The sequence below is a fragment of the Ahaetulla prasina genome, chromosome 8 (genome assembly GCF_028640845.1).
Source record: "Ahaetulla prasina isolate Xishuangbanna chromosome 8, ASM2864084v1, whole genome shotgun sequence".
Classification (NCBI taxonomy): domain Eukaryota; kingdom Metazoa; phylum Chordata; class Lepidosauria; order Squamata; family Colubridae; genus Ahaetulla; species Ahaetulla prasina.
In genome coordinates this window covers 67,732,438-67,751,899 of record NC_080546.1, presented here as the reverse complement: position 1 = coordinate 67,751,899, position 19,462 = coordinate 67,732,438, and the positions used below count along the sequence as shown (strand labels likewise).

The window sequence follows — 19,462 nt, the reverse complement described above, 5'->3', positions numbered from 1 at the left end:
AAGGCTTTAGAGTGCAGCAGCAGAAATCCACAAGAAGCAAGCTGACAAACATCACTCACAGCAACCTCACTTCAGAGTAGAAGACAAAGTTTATCAACTAAATATTTGAAATTGCAGTTGCCTTCTAGAAAACTGAGTCCAAAATTCATAGGGCCTTTTCAAATAATTAAAATAATAAATCCAGTAACTGTGCAACTTAGACTCCCTCAATTGTTAGGGAAAATACATCCAGTTTTTCATAGCCATGGAGTGACCAAAACCTTGAAGCGCACCCGGAAGGCCACAGGTAGCCAGTGCAGTCTGCGCAGGATGGGTGTTATGCGGGAGCCACGAGGGGCTCCATCTATCACCCGTGCAGCCGCATTCTGGACTAACTGTAGCCTCCGGATGCCCTTCAAGGGGAGCCCCATGTAGAGAGCGTTGCAGTAATCCAGGCGAGACGTCACGAGTGCGTGAGTGACCGTGCATAGGGCATCCCGGTCCAGAAAGGGGCGCAACTGACGTACCAGGCGAACCTGGTAGAACGCTCTCCTGGAGACGGCCGTCAAATGATCTTCTATGTATGGCATTATTGTAGGCTACCTCTGTGAAAGGAAGGAGGTCAGAGTGGACATTTTGGGCACAGTCCCCATGATAGAGATGTATCTCCAAGTGGACTGCTGCTGCAGGTCCAGCTTAATGTCAGGTGTGTCCCAGCTTAGGCACTTAGGAAAGAAAGACTCTCGACTCCATGGCTGAAGTGAAAGATTCACTTTTACTAAGTTCAATCAGTTAGAGTGTTAACAAAGCTGGATCTGACTATTCCCACACAAAGCCTGAACTTTTCTCATCTTCCTGGCCCTCCCCCAGTCTATCAATGTCCAATAGTATTTAGTTTTGGCGTTTTGGGAATGACTTTGAAGTTGGCATTTCTTTGGTTGAGTTTCACATTCCATTCTCACGATTCTGTCCTTGATCAGCCAGTTCATTCTGGATAACAATTCTAGTTCCTGTCACCCTGTTATTTCCTCCCTCCCTCTGCCTATTCCCTACTTCCCCATCTTCCTCCCTCCTCCCCTGCATTTTATGGCAAGATGCCAGCAAATAGAGTTATACGAAAGATGGCAGACCTGACAGTAACACAGTTGCTAAGTGAATCTGGCTTCTCCATTGATTTTAATTGTTGAAAGGTCACAAAAGATGATCACATAACCCCAAGATACTACAACTGTCATAAATACATGCCAGTTGCCAAACTTGAAAAGAAGGCCTAGAGAGATAGCAATGTTCCAAATATCTAAGAGGTTGCCACAAAGAAGAGGGAGTCAGCCTAATTCTTCAAAGCACATGAAGGCAAGACAAGAAGCAATGGGTGGAAACTAATCAAGGAGAGAAATAACTTAGAACTAAAGAAAAATTTCTTGACAGAACAATTAATCAGTGGAATGACTTGCCTCCGGAAGTTATGGGTGTTCCAAAACTAGAAGTTTTTAAGAAGAGATTGGACAACCATTTGTCTGAAATGATATAGGGTTTCCTGCCTGAGCAGGGGGTTGTACTAGAAGACCTCCAAGGTCCCTTCGAATTCTGTTATTCTGTTCTGTTACAGCAGAACTGTAACTGTATTTAACTGGTTCTGTTAATATGTAATTTTAAAGTGGCTTATCTGAGAAAGAATGGATAATTATTCTTTTGTTATTAATCTGATCTCTTTTTTTCAGGTGAATACACAGTGATGACAGCTCATTTTCATTTGAAGAGGAAAATTGGTTATTTTGTGATTCAGACATATCTTCCCTGCATCATGACAGTCATTCTGTCTCAGGTGTCATTCTGGTTGAACAGAGAATCTGTTCCTGCAAGGACAGTTTTTGGTATGTAGTCAGTAATAACTCATTATTTCATATGCTAGCATAGAAGGATTATAATCCTTTGCCCCCATTTTTCTTTTAACAATCTTTTGTATATGATTGAAATTCGTGAACATATTCATTTCTATCTAATGCTATTTTAGGTTCACTCTACTCTACAATTTTCCAGGAAATTGAAAAAAGAATTAAAATGTGAAAGGGGTCATATTTAAACCCTTTTTTTTTTTTTGTCAAGATGAGAGGAATAATTTGTATAGTTGTTTCTCTCAAATCAGTTACTTTGGGCAGCAAACATTCATAAACAATCAAAACCATTTAAAACACAGTACAAAAATAAATTAAATACAAATAACAACCAAGAGATATTACACTCCATTGGTGTCAATGGTTTGTAAAAAAAAAAAGTGTTTTTAACATATTCAGAACTCTGGGCTTGGCCATATAGCCAGGTATTCATGGCTTTTGGAAAGGCCACGAGGTTGTTGTTTTTTTATTTTTTTATTGAAAGAGTTTTAAAAAAACAAAAACATTTTTCCCCCTTTTTTCCCCCTCCCTCCCAAAAAAAAACAAAACACCCCCCTCCCTCCCCCACCCCCCGGCTTCCCGGGTCAATCACAAGGTAAAGTTATACATAAACCAAACATAGAATAAAATTTTCCCTTCCAATCCAAATAACCACATCCAAAGCTTTTCGTCTCCCAACCTCCCATTACATAAAATAACTTTCTAATTATTCAAAGGCAATCTGATATTTCTTAATCTGATATCTGTTTTGTAGATAATCAATCCATTTTTCCATTCAATTAAATATCTTTCCTGCGTATTGTCTTTTAAAAGCTGAGATTTTAGCCATCTCAGCCAAATTAATAACTTTCAATATCCATTCTTCTATTGTAGGTATCTCTTCTTTCTTCCAGTATTGTCCAATCAACAGTCTTGCTGCTGTTATTAAGTTCAAAATCAATTTAGTCTCAATCCCTGTACAATCCATTATAATTCCCAAAAGGAAAAATTGTGGCAGGAACTTTATCTTCTTCTTCAGTACATTTTGAATAATCCACCAAATTCTTATCCAAAAGACCTTAATTTTCTTGCAGGTCCACCAAATATGAAAATATGTAGCATCATCACAATCACACCTCCAACATTTCGCTTGGATATTAGGATACATACATGATAATTTTTTGGGATCTAAATGCCATCTATAAAACATCTTATAAAAATTTTCCCTTAAATTCTGTGCTTGTGTAAACTTAACATTTCTAACCCAGATTTTCTCCCATGTTTCCAACATTATTGGTTCCTGAATATTCTGTGCCCATTTTATCATACAATCCTTTACCAAATCCTTTTCCGAATCTATTTCAAGCAACACATTATACAATCTCTTTATATGCTCCTGGGTCTGATTTCTAATTTGCTTTATTAAATTTTCCTCCCTTTGCATTATACCAATTTTTTGATCTTCTTTCCATCTAGCACTTATTTGCCCATATTGAAACCAAGTATAATTCCTCCCTTCTTCATTTAATACCTGTAATGATTTTAATTGCAATCTACCTCCTTCAGCATACAAAAGTTCTTTATATGTAATCATTTCCTGTTTCTGTTCTATATTTATATTCTCTATTACATGTCTAGGGCTCGCCCATATAGGAATCTTGTAATCTAATTTATAGGAATATTTATTCCAGACCCGCAAAAGAGCACTTCTCAACACATGATTCTTAAAAGCCCTATCCACTTTTTTTCCATAAAATAAGTACGCATGCCATCCATCTGGCCTCCTGAAGCTATGAAGCAGACAACGGAAGCTCCTCCTCCGGTATCTTCCGTCTAGCTCCTCCCACAGCTTGCATAATGGGATCCTGACTTTTACTTTGAGACTGTTGCTCTTCTTTACGCTTAAGGGCTCCTCTTGTCACCCTTTGCTCTTGTGGTTCCTCTAATACTGGCAGCAATAAAGGCTCTTGGGTCACCACGCCTTCTTGAGTCTCTTGAAGTTTTTCTATCACTTCTATTTCGACTTTCAAAACTGTAGAAAGAAAATCCTTTGCCTTTAAAACAGTGTCAATTCTATGTCTCCTTCCTTGATAGAATAGTGTCAGTCCAACTGGCACCTCCCATCTGAATTGAATCTGATGTTTTTTAAGTTCTTGTGTAAAAAAAGCAAATTCCTTCCTGTCTCTTAACATCTTTGAAGGAATCTCTTTCAACACCTTCAACTCCTGTTCTCCAATTTTTAAAGTTGTCTGATATGAAACTTGCAGAATTTGATTTCTCATAGTCCTTTTCACAAAATAAACCACAATGTCCCGAGGAAGCTTTCTCTGTCTTGCAATCCAAGAATTAACTCTATATATTTTATCAATTTGGTAAGCTACCTCTTGGGGTCCGCTTCAATAAATTCAGCCAATGCTTCTGATATAATTTTTCTTAAGTCTTCTCCACGCTCTTCTGCATACCACGAATTCTAAGAGCTCCTTCCATAAGTTTATATTGTAATATCACAACCTGATCTTCATTTTGATCCACTTTTTTCTGAACACCTTTCATTTCGTCTTCTAAATGCTTATTTGACTGAGAGATCTGTTGCATTTCCACTTCCAATCCTTCAATTTTTTTACTCAGTCCTTGAACTGCCATAAGAATATCTTCTCTTATTTTTGCATTAAAATTCTCCATCATCTCTTCTTGCCTATCTTCAGAAAGTTTTAATTGTTCTTTCAATATTTCCTCAAGACTTGGTTCAGATCCCCTTCTTCCAGAAGGCTTTAAAGGTTTAGCTGCCATTCTGTCTTCAAAAGAATCAGGAATTCAAACTTAATAACTCTCCTTCCCTCCTTTCAGTATAAAAAAACTCCGTTTGTAACAATCCACAAGTAACGCTGCTTCATCGTACTAAAAAAATTTTACTTTCACTTTTAGACGCCATTTTAAAAGTCAATTAATCAAAGACAAAGAAAGGTTTCAAGTTTCAAAAAGGGAGTCGGTACTTGCCGTGCTGATTCTGCATCAAAGATCGAACGCTTGTGAAATTCCCGTCTGCTTGGAATATCAATCAATTTAATAAGTCCTCTAGAGCAGAAGCGACATTCCTCTCCTTTTCCCTGATAAAAACAGGGGCGTGCTGAAGTTGGAAGGAGTGGAATTCGGTGGGGTCATAAATCCAGGAAAATTCGCTCTTGAGAGCAAACCCCCTGTCAGACCTGCCACTCTTCCACAATTCTGATAACCTCTTTCACCCAGAGATTATGCTAAGCTCAGTGAACAGTGATTTATTTTCTGTTTCACTGACTTTTACAATCTTCTAACACGGAGTGCTCTGTTAGAGCACCCAGCAGGAGGGTGACGTCACTGGAGCCGAAAGGCCACGAGGTTTAAAGCCATCCTACTCTCTAAAGCGAGATTGTTATGGTAAGCAGGCACCGTAGAGTACAAATAAAATGGCAGACAAAAACCAGATGTACATTTTATACAATGAGCTGAAAACTATCAGGACAGGAGTCTCCCATAATTGCATAGCTCTCAGCCTTCTCATCTTCCACAAAGTTAACTGTATCCATAGGCTGGAACCTAGTGATTGTGATTTTTTAAAGTAATATGGGTGTTTTTTTAGGGTGCTGAGTTGTTTTTTATACATTGGCTTTTATTTTGTTAATTTTTTTTCTCAGCACTGCTGGTAGAGCCACCCAGAATTAACAGAATGTAAGATGGGAAACTATATAAGTCTTATTTGTGAATCAATAAATAAAATAGTTTGTCAGGGTTGCAAGTAATACCCCCAATGAAAGAAAACTCCGAGGCGTGAGTTTCTTCAAAGTTACATTTTATTAGAGATTTTTTTTTTGTTTTTTTTTTGTTTACATTTATACCCCGCCCTTCTCCGAAGACTCAGGGCGGCTTACAGTGTATAAGGCAATAGTCTCATTCTATTTGTATATTTTTACAAAGTCAACTTATTGCCCCCCCAACAATCTGGGTCCTCATTTTACCTACCTTATAAAGGATGGAAGGCTGAGTCAACCTTGGGCCGGGCTCGAACCTGCAGTAATTGCAGGCTACTGTGTTCTTAATAAGCCTTAATAACAGGCTTTTACCAGCGTGAGCTAAACCGGCCCCGAGATGTCGTATTGGCACATCTGGGAAAACCCGAATCTGAAAGTTTCCAGGTTTTTCTCACCCAAAGAAAAGTTCAAGTCCCTGCCCAACACCCACAAGTCCATCACATGGTCCAATCAAACATTGTCCCAACTGGAGATGCCTCCCAATTGCAGCCCTCCAGGTGCAGGGCAAGTTGTCCTTGACTTCGTAAGAAAGGAATGTTATTATGACTATATATCACCCATGCTCCATACAATCCCCCCTCCCAGTTTCCCATAGGAGTAAATGATGGCTTCCAGGCCTGACAGGCCATCCCCCACCCCCCCCGAGTCAGAAAACCATGTCCTGAAATGAGAGTAGCAAAGTGGTTAATCATTCAGTATACTCTCCCTCCCACAGGGGATCCATTGGCTTATCAGGGAACTTATCATGGAACTGCTTTACTAGCCTGTCTGCTTTGACATTCCAATTTTTAACTCATGAAGCCTCAGACACAGGGTACCCTTTCCAATGTACTAAGTATTGTAATCTACCTCTATACAATCTAGAGTCTGAGATCCTTTTTACTTCATAGTGGGTTTCCCCTTGCACTACAATAGGCTTTAGGGGTGCTTGAGCTTGTGGTCTTAACCTAGAACCTATGGCTGGCTTCAGCAAGCTACAGTGGAAAACTGGATGTATTTTCCCTAGAATGCGTGGGAGGTTAAGCTGAACTGTCACAGGGTTAATTACTTTCACTATTGGCAATGGACCTAAGAATTTAGGTCCTAACTTCTTGTTAGGCACTCTAAGTCTTATGTATTTGGTCAATAGATAAACCCAATCTCCCACAGAAAGGGGGTTGAAGAGATTGGTGTTTATCTGCTTGTCTTTTGAATGCCTCAGCAGCTTCTGCTATTGCCTTCTTGGTATTCTCCCAGCCTTTTCTCAACCATCCCCTCGTTCAGGGTCATAGAGGAGGGAGGCTCCCTGGGCAATTCAGGCATGGCCACAAAGTCCATTCCACTGGTGACCTGGAAGGGGGTCAATCTGATGTACTGTGCACAGCATTGTTGTAATCGACCTCTGCATAAGGCAGTAAATCTGCCCAGTTCTCTTGCTGGTAATCCACATAGCATCTGATATATTGTTCCACCATTGTACAATTTCCCAAATTATTTGATAATCATTCCAGTACCGAGTTCGAGCATTCACAACCCCCATCAGTTTGAGGATGGTGGGCGGAGCTTAGCAAAAACTCTTTCCAAAACTGGGATGTGAACTGCACCTCCCCCCCCCCCCCCGGTCTGAGATTATGCGTTCTGGAACTCCATGTAGTCTGTAGATGTGTTGCACAAATAGCTTTGCCAAAGTTTTTGAAGAAGGTATTTTAGAACAAGGGATGAAGTGCACTTGTTTGGAGAACAGGTCTGTAACTACCCAGATCACTGTATTGCCACCACTTTCGGGCAACTCCACTATGAAATCCATGGATATTTCTTTCCATGGGGCTCCTGGCCAGGCTACTGTTTGAAGCAATCCAGGAGGCTTCCCTGGTGGTCTCTTTGCTGCTGCACAGATAGTGCAACTTTTAATATAAGAGTCAATGTCCTTTTTAAGCCCTGGCTACCAGAATTGTCTTTTCAAGAGATGTAATGTTTTCATGAATCCAAAATGTCCCGCCATTTTAGCATCGTGGCAACGTTGAAGTATGGCCTCTCTCGGAGATGCAGGGACATATATTTTTGCCCCCACCCAAGCCTGTCCATCGCGAAGAGTGCATTCATGTGAACGGGCCAAGAACCAGTCGTCCTTATTTAGGCTTCCTTGAGCAACTTGGTGAGATCGTCTGGTAGCACCGCATCAGTATGTGCTTGGCTTTGTGCTTGGCTACAGATAATTGCCGGGGCAGCTAGTTGTTGAACTGGGAGTATAGGGTGTGCTACTTCCTTGCGAGTACTGTTGTACTGAGGCAAACGGGAAAGGGTGTCCGCCAGGAAGTTCTTTTCCCAGGAATGTATTGCAAGGAAAAATTAAATCGGTTAAAGTATTGGGCCCATCAAGCTTGTTTTGGCGATAGTTTTCTGGGAGTTTTAAGGGCCTCTAAGTTTTTATGATCAGTCCACACCTTGAAAGGGTGTTTGGCCCCCTCCAAGAATTGTCTCCATGTATGGAGAGCCCAGTGCACTGCAAAAGCTGCTTTTTCCCAGATGGTCCATCTTAGCTCTGTTTCAGTGAGCTTACGAGATGTATATGCGTATGGTTGAAGCTCATCTTTAGGATTGTTTTGGAGTAAAACCACTCCGACTGCTACATCACTAGCATCTGCTTGAACCACGAATGGGGACTCCTTGTCAGGGTGCTTGAGGACCGGCTCGGCGGCAAACAATTGCTTCAACTTTTCAAAATTGGCCTAACACTCCATTGACCATTCCAGTGGTAAGGAAGCTTTGGGTTTAATATTCCCTTTTGTTTTGAGGAGATTGGTGATTGGCAGGGCAATGTCAGCAAACGAGGGAATGAACTGGCGATAGAAGTTAGCAAAACCCAGGAAGCTTTGTAACTGTTTGCGGGTGCGAGGGGGTACCCACTCTAGTACTGCCTGGACTTTTGCAGGGTCCATCTCCAAACCATCAGGGAAATATGGTTTCCCAGATAATCGATTTTTGTTTGATGAAATTCACACTTAGACAATTTTGCATAAAGTTCTGCGGCCAGTAATTTTTTGAGTATTTATTTTTATTTATTTTTATTTATTTGATTTTTATACCGCCCTTCTCCCGAAGGACTCAGGGCGGTGTACAGGCAAAAATAAAACAGATAATACAATATACAATTTAAAATGCAAATTAAAAAACTTATTTTAAAATTAGCCTGAGAAGTTAAAATATAACATAAACTAAAAACCCCATTTAAATTAATTAATAAAAATTTAAAATTAATAAAATTCAATTCAAGCCAGCCCCGCGCGAATGAAAAGATGTGTCTTCAGTTCGCGACGGAATGTCCGAAGGTCAGGTATTTGGCGTAAACCCGGGGGAAGCTCGTTCCAGAGTGTGGGAGCCCCCACAGAGAAGGCCCTTCCCCTGGGGGCCGCCAGCCGACATTGTTTGGCGGACAGCACCCTGAGAAGTCCCTCTCTGTGAGAGCGTACGGGTCGGTGGGAGGCATGTGGTAACAGCAGGCGGTCCCGTAAGTACCCAGGCCCTAAGCCATGGAGCGCTTTAAAGGTCGTAACAAACACCTTAAAGTGCACTCGAAAGGCCACAGGTAGCCAGTGCAGTCTGCGCAGGAGCGGTGTTATGTGGGAGCTGCGCGTAGCTCCCTCTATCACCCGCGCAGCTGCATTCTGGACTAACTGAAGCCTCCGAGTGCACTTCAAGGGGAGCCCCATGTAGAGAGCATTACAATAATCCAAGCGAGAGGTAACGAGCGCATGAGTGACTGTGCACAAGGCATCCCGATCAAGGAAGGGGCGCAACTGCCGAACCAGGCGAACCTGGTGGAAGGCCCTCCTGGAGACGGCCGTCAAATGATCTTCAAACGACAGCCGTTCATCCAGGAGGACACCTAAGTTGCGCACCCTATCCTTTGGGGCCAATAAGTCGCCTCCAACAGTCAGCTGCGGCAGCAGCTGGCTGAATCGGGATGCCGGCATCCATAGCCACTCCGTCTTGGAGGGATTAAGCTTGAGCCTGTTTCTCCCCATCCAGACCCGTACGGCTTCCAAACACCGGGACAGCACTTCAACAACTTCATTGGGGTGGCCCGGGGTGGAAAAGTACAGCTGGGTGTCATCAGCGTACTGCTGGTATCTCACCCCGAAGCCACTGATGATCGCACCCAACGGCTTCATGTAGATGTTGAACAGCAGGGGCGAGAGAATCGACCCCTGCGGCACCCCACAAGTGAGGCACCTCGCGGTCGACCTCTGCCCCCCTGTCAACACTGTGTGCGACCGGTCAGAGAGATAGGAGGAGAACCACCGATACACGGTGCCTCCCACTCCCAATCCCCCCAACCGGCGCAGCAAGATACCATGGTCGATGGTATCAAAAGCCACTGAGAGGTCTAATAGGACCAGGGCAGAGGAGTAACCCCTGTCCCTGGCCCTCCAGAGATCATCCACCAATGCGACCAAAGCTATCTCCGTGCTGTATCCGGGTCGAAAGCCGGACTGGAACGGGTCTAGATAGATGGCTTCATCCAGGTATTGGGGTAGCTGTCGCGCCACAGCACTCTCTACAACCTTCGCAACGAAGCGAAGGTTGGAGACTGGACGATAATTACCCAAAATAGCTGGGTCCAGGGAGGGCTTCTTGAGGAGGGGTCTCACCACCGCCTCTTTCAAGGCGGCAGGGAAAACCCCTTCCAACAGAGAAGCGTTGATAATCCTCTGGAGCCAGCCTCGTGTCACCTCCTGAGTGGCCAGTACCAGCCAGGAAGGACATGGGTCCAATAAACATGTCGTGGCGTGAAGCCTCCCCAACAACCTGTCCACGTCCTCGGGAGCCACAGGGTCAAACTCATCCCAAACTGGCTCAACAAGACGTGTCTCCTCTCCCTCGCTTGGATCATCCCAATTTCGGTCCAGACCGTCCCGGAGCTGAGCGATTTTATCGTATAGATAACCATTAAACTCCTCGGCTCGTCCCTGCAAAGGGTCATCCCGCACCTCCTGATGAAGGAGGGAGCGGATCACCCAAAACAGGGCGGCCGGGCGGTTATCTGCCGACGCAATGAGGGTGGAGGCGTAAGAACGCCTCACCTCCCTCATTGCCACTAGGTAGGTCCTAGAATAGGACCTAACTAGTGTCCGATCAGCTTCGGAACGACTGGACCTCCAGGTGCTCTCTAGGTGTCTTCTCCGGCGTTTCATCTCCCTCAGCCCCTCGGAGAACCAAGGGGCCGGACGAGATCTGCGCCGGGTCAGAGGCCGCAAAGGCGCGACACGGTCCAAGGCCCCAGCCGTGGCCTGTTCCCAGGCCACGACTAGTTCCTCAGTCGTGCCGTGGGCCAGATCCTCAGGGAATGGCCCAAGCCAAGCCCAAGTACTGCTGTTACTAGCTTCACATGCTCCTCCATGGTCTCTGTGTAGATAAGTATGCCATCAAGATAAACAAGAACCCCTTTAAACAAATGTTCATGGAGCACTTCATTTATTAGCTGCATGAAAACTTCTGGGGCCTCTTGCAACCCAAATGGTAGAACTTGGAATTGGAAGCAACCAAGGGGACAATTGAACGCCGTTTTCCATTCATCCCCTTCTTTTATGTGCACTCTGTAATACGCTTCCTGTAAGTCCAGTTTGGTGAAGAACTTTCTTTTGGCCAAGTGGGCGAGCATCTCCTTCATAAGAGGCATGGGGTACACATTCTCCACGCACACGCAGTTGAGTTTTCTATAGTCAACAATTAAATGGTAAGTGCCATCTTTCTTTTCCCGGAACATGACTGGGGTTGTAACCCGAGGCCTAGCCGGTTGAATGAATCCTTGCTCCAAATTTTTATCTATAAAGTTTTGCAATTCTCCCAATTCCTTCTGGGTCATGGGGTAAGATTTCGGTTTTGGGAGTTTCACCCCTGGAAGGATTTCTATTGCACAGTCTGTAGGCCTATGGGGAGGTAGCACGTCAGAGGCCTTTTCACTAAAAACCTTTCGTAGGTCCCAGTATTCTTTAGGAATTTTTTCATCCCCCCTCCAGCCATTCAAACATCGACCCCAGTATCTCAGCAGGTTTGGGGTCAGGGGGTTTTAAGGTTATCTTCCCCTTTGGCACTCTTTTGCAGAGTCTCAACATCCCCATTCTCCAGTTTATTTTCGGGTTCCATTTCCGGAGCCACAAGAGACCCAGTACGAATGGCTGGTCCATCCCTGGGGCCACAATAAAATTTATGATTTCTCAGTGGTCTCCTATGATCATCTCTATGGGTTCTGTCACAAAGTGAGCTGGGCCTCCACCTGCCACTGACCCATCTAGCTGGCAAAATGCTATGGGCCTGCTCAACGTTTTTAGCTTTAGTTCCATTTTCTCCACCACCTCGGGGCTGATGATACATTGGGTACACCCAGAATCTAAGAGGGCTAGAATTTCTCCCTGCATTCCCGAGAATGGGACACACAGTTTCACTGGAACGGTAAGGGGGGCCCCTTTCCAACTCACCAGGAAATCCTCATCTGATTTGGAAGATGGCTCGCTGTCATCTGGACCGGATGGAGCTCCTAGCTCCTCCTTGATGGGAGGAGCATTTTTGGCAACATCCGCTCCCCTCTTTGTGACCTCTCGCATCTTAGTTTCCGCCTGCAGCGTCACTTTTCTGCCACTAGAATAGAATAGAATAGAATAGAATAGAATTTTATTGGCCAAGTGTGATTGGACACACAAGGAATTTGTCTTGGTGCATATGCTCTCAGTGTACATAAAAGAAAAGATACGTTCATCAAGGTACAACATTTACAACACAATTGATGATCAATATATCAATATAAATCATAAGGATTGCCAGCAACAAGTTATAGTCATACAGTCATAAGTGGAAAGAGATTGGTGATGGGAACTATGAAACGATTAATAGTAGTGCAGATTCAGTAAATAGTCTGACAGTGTTGATGGAATTATTTGTTTAGCAGAGTGATGGCCTTCGGGAAAAAACTGTTCTTGTGTCTAGTTGTTCTGGTGTGCAGTGCTCTATAGCGTCGTTTTGAGGGTAGGAGTTGAAACAGTTTATGTCCAGGATGCGAGGGATCTGCAAATATTTTCACGGCCCTCTTCTTGATTCGTGCAGTATACAGGTCCTCAATAGAAGGCAGGTTGGTAGCAATTATTTTTTCTGCAGTTCTAATTATCCTCTGAAGTCTGTGTTTTTCTTGTTGGGTTGCAGAACCGAACCAGACAGTTATAGAGGTGCAAATGACAGACTCAATAATTCCTCTGTAGAACTGGATCAGCAGCTCCTTGGGCAGTTTGAGCTTACTGAGTTGGCACAGAAAGAACATTCTTTGTTGTCCTTTTTTAATGATGTTTTTGATGTTAGCTGTCCATTTGAGATCTTGCGATATGATAGAACCCAGAAATTTGAAGGTTTCTATTGTTGATACTGTTAGATTCGGGCAATAACAAGGCAGGAGACCAGGATAGTGACAACAGCTCTTTACTATATGGTGAACCCAGCAACCGGGCTGGGGAAAAACCTCTCCTTAAATACAGTTTAGCCGGCGGCTTCAACCAATCAGCAACGTGCTTGTTTCCCGCCGAAATATTTAAAGATACATTACACTCCTTCTCTCCCAGAAAACACTTTACCAATATTTACATGATATTTACATATTATTTTTCAACGTAATCACGCAAATAGACTGGGCGTCTCCTGACTCTTTCGGACCTGCAATTCATTCCTGGGAGTGGGTCGAGCTGAGTGGAGGGGCTGTTTGCTCCTCTCAGCTCCTCTTCTAGGCCATCCGGCCCTGGATTATTTGCCGAGTCGTCCCTGCTGTTTTCTAATGGAACCTGTTGGCGTCGCTGGACCTCCTGGAACTCAGATAAGTCCTGCGATTTTCCCGGGTTTGAGTCAGCTGTGGATTCAAACATTGTATAGTCAGGGCCTGTTTCGTCTACTTCGGGTTGTTCGGCTATGCGTTTTCTTATTTGGTCTATGTGGCGCCTCCATACTCGGCCGTCTGTTATCTCTACCAAGTATGATTTTGGACCTGTTATGTTTAGGATTTTTCCTGCTACCCTTGGCGGGCCTTCACCATAGTTGTGTGCCCACACCGTCGCCTATGTCCATTCCTCTTGTTTTGAGTCCCCTTGTAACCCTCCGTGTATAGTTTGGATTTAAACGGGCAAGTGGGCACCTGAGCTTTCGGCCCATTAATAATTCTGCTGGGCTTCTGCCGGTTGTGACACAGGGGGTTCTATGTTGGACGGCCAGGAAAACATCGATTTTTGTTTGCCAGTCGCCTGGCTTGAGTCTGGACAATGCCTCTTTTGCGCTTCGGACGAAACGCTCTGCAAGGCCATTCGTCGCAGGGTGGAAAGGCGCCGAGAGGGCATGCCGGATGCCCTCTTCTGCCAAGTACTCCTCAAACTGGGTTGCCGTGAATTGCGGGCCGTTATCGGATACTAACGTGTCGGGCAACCCATGGGTTACAAATAGGTGCCGTAAGACTGAGATCACGGCCTCGGCTGTCATGGATCTCATGAGAATGATTTCCAGCCATTTGGAGTAGGCGTCGACTACTACCAGGAAGGTCTGGCCGTGGAAGGGGCCGGCAAAATCAATGTGGATTCTAGACCAGGGCCCTTGGGGTTTCTCCCATTCCCGAACCGGGGCCGTTGGGGGTAGCGGTCTGGACTCCTGGCAGGCCTGGCATTTCCCTACCCTTTCAGCAATTTCCGAGTCCATTAAAGGCCACCACACATAGCTTCTCGCTAGACCCTTCATCCTTACGATCCCTGGGTGACCCTCGTGGAGGAGATCCAACACCCTTTTCCTTAATTTCTCTGGGATCACCACTCGATCCCCCCATAGCAGGCACCCCCCTTGAGCCGAAAGTTCCCCACGTTTCTTTACAAACTCTTTAAAACGCTCGCGCAGCTGCCACCCTCTTGTACCCAACCAAGTACAGTTCTCAAAATAATGTCGGTATGGCCGAGCCACCTCCTTAGACGTGACTGGGCCAGAGTCCAGAGAGTCGATTAGCAGTATGGGCGTCCCCGGAGTGGGATCCTCGATCGCCCCTGGCAGTGGGCATCTGCTTAACGCGTCAGCATGCCCCAACTCTTTTCCTGGCCGATGCCGCAGTTTATAGGAGTAGGCGGCTAAAAAGATAGTCCATCGGGTCAATCGGGGCGAAAGTGCCACAGGCGTTGGGCGGTCTCCAGCCAGTAACCCTAACAGTGGTCTGTGGTCTGTAACAATTTCAAAGTCTCTACCAAAAACGTATTCGTGAAACTTTTTTACCCCTGAGACTATAGCTAGGGCTTCCTTATCCAGCTGACTATAGTTCCTCTCTGTCGAGGACATCGTTCTGGAGTAGAAGGCTATTGGGGCTTCTGTGCCATTTGGAAGCCTGTGGCTGAGCACAGCACCCACTCCGTAAGGGGATGCATCACAACTTAATACCAATGGCATTGTGCTATGATACTGGATCAGTAAGCTATCGCTCGAGAGTAGGTTTTTTACTGCTTCGAAAGCCCTCGCTTCCGTCTTTCCCCAAGACCAAACAGTATTCTTTCCCAGTAACTTATGTAGCGGCTCGGCAACGGTTGCCTTATTTTTCAAAAAGACCGCGTAAAAATTCACTAAACCCAGGAATGCCTGTAGCTCTGTTTTGTTTTTGGGCGCTGGAGCCTTTCTTATTGCCTTGACCTTGCTCTCAGTGGGGTGGATTCCTTCCTTGTCTATTCTGTAGCCCAAGAACTCTACGGATTCTACCCCTATTTGGCATTTGTTCACTTTAAATTCGACTATCGTGATGGGCAGGGTCTTCTTGTGTGGTCCGTACTCGACGCGGACGGAGGTGGTCCCTCGAACAGGGATGCGATTTCCTTGGTAGTCTTGAACTCTTAGCCGCTGTGTTTGCAGTTTGCGTTTGGCGATTTTCGGCAAAGCTTTCGCAAAAGTGTCCCAGGACATGATTGTGATCGCTGACCCTGTGTCCACTTCTAGTCGGCACGGCACTCCTTCGATTTTCGGTTTTGTGAATATTTTCTTCTCTACGCGGGTTGCTGCACGACCTACTATCACGGTCGTTCGAATTGAACTCGCGCCCTTTTTGTTTTGACCAATCACGGGTCGCCTAGCCGATCCCGCTCTGATTGGTTGGTTTGAATTTTCGGGAAGGTTGGGGTGCTCGACAGACTTGAGCCAGGTGCCCCTTCTTCTCGCACCGCCGACATGTAGCGTCCTTGAACTTGCATTGTTGACGCTGGTGTTGCCCTCCGCAACTTCCGCATTCATCCCGGTCTTCTTTGCCCCTTCTCCCGGTGTGGCAAATTCCTTCCTCATCCTCGCCGTCTGATTCGGTCTGGATTTCTTCATTGTGGACCGGGGTTGCTTTCGCACTCGCCGTTGGCGTGAGCGGCTTTTGTAGGGTTTCCGCCGCTTGGGTGGACATCTCATGAGCTCTGGCTTCGTCCAGAGCGTTTGCCAGCGTTAGATTGCTTTTTGATAGCAGCCGCCTCCGCAAACGAATGTCTCTGACCCCACGGATGAGTTGCTCTAACAGCTCCTCATCCAAGTCTCGGTACCCACAATCCTTGGAGGCTTTCCTCAGGGCGGCCATGTAATCGCTGATGGATTCGCCCTCTTGCTGTCTGCGCTCTCCAAATTCATAACGCCGTACATATTTGGACGGTGTTGGCGCGAAATGGTTCTTCAATAGATTTTGCAGAGTTTGCCACGATACCGATTGTACCGGCGTTGGCTCTGCCAGGGCTTCCGCGATGTCGATGACCTCGGGACCGCAGTGGCTCAGGAAATACGCCCTTTTGCGGTTGTCTGGAACTCCTTGCAATTCGTTTGCCTCGAGGAAGCTCTCGAAACGGGTCATGTACGTTCCCCATTTCTCCCTGGATGGGTCAAACGGCGCGGGTGGAGTGTAGCTGGCCATCGCTGCGTTTCTGCCCTGCGTTTGCTGGGTTCGGTTCTTTCGTGCGTTCAGCTCGTTCCGGGTGCTCTTAGCCTCGAGATCCCACCTTCGTCGCCAGTGTTAGATTCGGGCAATAACAAGGCAGGAGACCAGGATAGTGACAACAGCTCTTTACTATATGGTGAACCCAGCAACCGGGCTGGGGAAAAACCTCTCCTTAAATACAGTTTAGCCGGCGGCTTCAACCAATCAGCAACGTGCTTGTTTCCCGCCGAAATATTTAAAGATACATTACAGATACTGTGTTGTCAAGTATTGTGAGAGGTGGAAGTATGGAAGGGTTTTTCCTAAAGTCTACCACCATTTCTACGGTTTTGAGTGTGTTCAGTTCCAGATTGTTTTGGTTGCACCACAAGGCTAGTCGTTCGACCTCTCGTCTATATGCGGATTCGTCATTGTCTCGAATGAGACCAATCACTGTTGTGTCATCTGCAAACTTCAGTAGCTTAACAGATGGATCATTGGAGATGCAGTCATTGGTATACAGAGAGAAGAGAAGTGGGGAGAGCATACAGCCTTGGGGGGCCCCTGTGCTAATTGTACAGGTATTTGATGTGATCTTGCTTAGCTTCACCTGCTGCTTCCTGTTCGTTAGGAAGCTTGTGATCCACTTACAAGTCTGTTCCAGTACCCGTAGCTGGTTTAGCTTAGTTAGAAGAATGTCTGGAATGATGGTATTGAATGCTGAACTAAAGTCTACAAAAAGGACCCTTGCATAGGTCTTTGGAGACTCAAGATGTTGTAGGATGTAGTGCAGAGCCATATTAACAGCATCATCTGTTGATCTATTTGCTCGGTATGCAAATTGCAAGGGGTCTAACAGCGGATCCGTGATGGTTTTCAGGTAGGAAAGCACTAGCCTTTCAAAGGTTTTCATGACTACAGATGTTAAAGCAACTGGTCTGTAGTCATTCAGTTCCTTGATGGTGGGCTTCTTCGGCACTGGGATAATGGTAGAGCGTTTGAAGCAAGAAGGAAGCTAGGGGTCGTCTTTGGCACCAGCTTGGTCCAACAATTCGCCGCTCGGTGGCCTTCCTTTCCACATCTGAAACAGCCTGTGGTTTTCTTCTTCCCACCCTCAGCTGCGGCAAAATCCTTGGGTGGTCCTCTCTGGAACTGAGTTGGGGCCTGCTTCCAAGCGCGATCACTCCGGAGGTGGTCCTTGGCTAAATCGATCTCCACCTCTGCTGTCAGGGTGTACCAGCCATGCAGGGTTGTCGGGGACGCTTGGGCTCTGCCTAACTTATATAAATCCTCCTTTAAGCCATCTTTATATATGTCCAAAAGAGCCACTTCCGTCCACCCTCTCATGAGAGATACCAGATCGCTGAACTCTTGGTTGTAGTCAACTACTGGTCTCCTCCCTTGTCTGATTGACCTCATGCGAATCTTGGCCTTCTGCTCTGCCAAGGGGTCCTCAAATCTCATTCTCAGGGCTGCCATGAAGTGGTGGTAGTTCCTCAGGAGAGGGAATTTCTCATTGTACAAGGACATGTACCAGGAGGCCGCCCTTCCACTTAAGACTTGGGTCATGCTTCTCACTTTAGAGGCTTCTTACAGATAATCTTCACCCCACTCCTGCATGTGACTGTCCACCATGGCCTGGAATAGCCCTAATTCCTTAGGGTCCCCATCAAACTTCCCGGGAATTGAGGGAATTTTAGGTTTTTCCCTTCTGCGAGGCAACATTTGTCCAGCAGGGGTCCCCCGGCCTCTATCAAAATCTGTAGCCCCTGGAGAACACAGCTCAGGCTCTCGTTCCTCCAGAATTTCACCGCTGTCTGCTGCTCCCCCAGTGGCACTTAATAATTTTCTTTCCTCTTCTTCCCCCTCCCTCCAGGGAATTTGGGTGTGGGCCTCATACCTTTCACGATCTGCTTGTCACTCCATCACTTCTCGATACAGTCTGACTGCCTGAGCGATCTGCAATTCATCCTTAATTAGCTGTTCACGATGCCAGTCAGAGAGCCTCTTCTTCCCCTGTTTACGTGTTGTAATGTGTTCAGGGTTGAGTGATGGCCACTCCCCCAGTCCTGGGAGTTTTTCAATCTGCAGGGTCAAATTTTTCTTCAGCCACCTCACCACTATTTCCAACTTCTTCTTCCACTCTGCAGAAATTTTTTCTTCTTGCTGAGGAGGATGCGATACGGCGGCCAAGCCTCCTCCCTCGTCCTCCAGTTCCCTTTCTGGGGTTGGCTTTCTTCCCAGAAAAGATTTCTTATCAGCTCCTTCGGAAAATTCCTGGGATGAGATGTTTTCCAGCTGTGAGGTGATTGATGTCTCTGGTCGCTCCTCATTATCAGTTCTGCATTCATGCTCCGACATCATTAAAAAAAAGTTTTCAGTTCTCTAGGTAGTAATCCTGGATGACTGATTTATCAGTTCTAGCTAAATGTCAGCTTGCCTCCGATCAATGTTTAAGAAAATAAAGACCCAACTCCATCGTTTTGAAGAGATTGGTAATTTTTACTAAACACTTCAGATTGCAAACAAAGCTTAGCTAGAACTGAAACTAATTACTACTGTACAAAAGTATATCCTCTCTTGAACCCTCCCCCTCCAGAGTTCAAACAGTCATCAGCCCAATGTCCTTCTCCTCCTTGGCCACGTGCTGCTTTACTTCCGATGCTATCCCTCTGTCTATCTTCGGGTTGGAATGCAAAGAATTCAGCACTCGTTAACTTGCCCGCCAAGTCTGTTTGAATCCTTATCTTTCCTTCTTCCTGAAATGACAGCCGATGCCCACAGAACCACACACTCTCCCTCCCCCACAAATCATGCATGACAATCAACAGCAACAAAACCCACAATGAAGCAATAAAACAATCGAACACTCTACTAAGTAAATATATACTTTTAAAACAATAAGTGGAGGC

At 45.6% G+C, this 19,462-nt stretch overlaps 1 protein-coding gene across 1 annotated transcript in view; it reads left to right on the top strand.

Moving 5' to 3' along the window:
- The window catches only part of LOC131203524 (gamma-aminobutyric acid receptor subunit alpha-2), a 551,171-nt gene that overhangs the window by 466,592 nt on the left and 65,117 nt on the right, over positions 1-19,462 (top strand). The window contains exon 8 of the mRNA XM_058193827.1: positions 1,701-1,853. Within this exon, the coding sequence (XP_058049810.1) occupies positions 1,701-1,853 (153 nt within the window). The remainder of the gene's footprint in view (positions 1-1,700; positions 1,854-19,462) is intronic.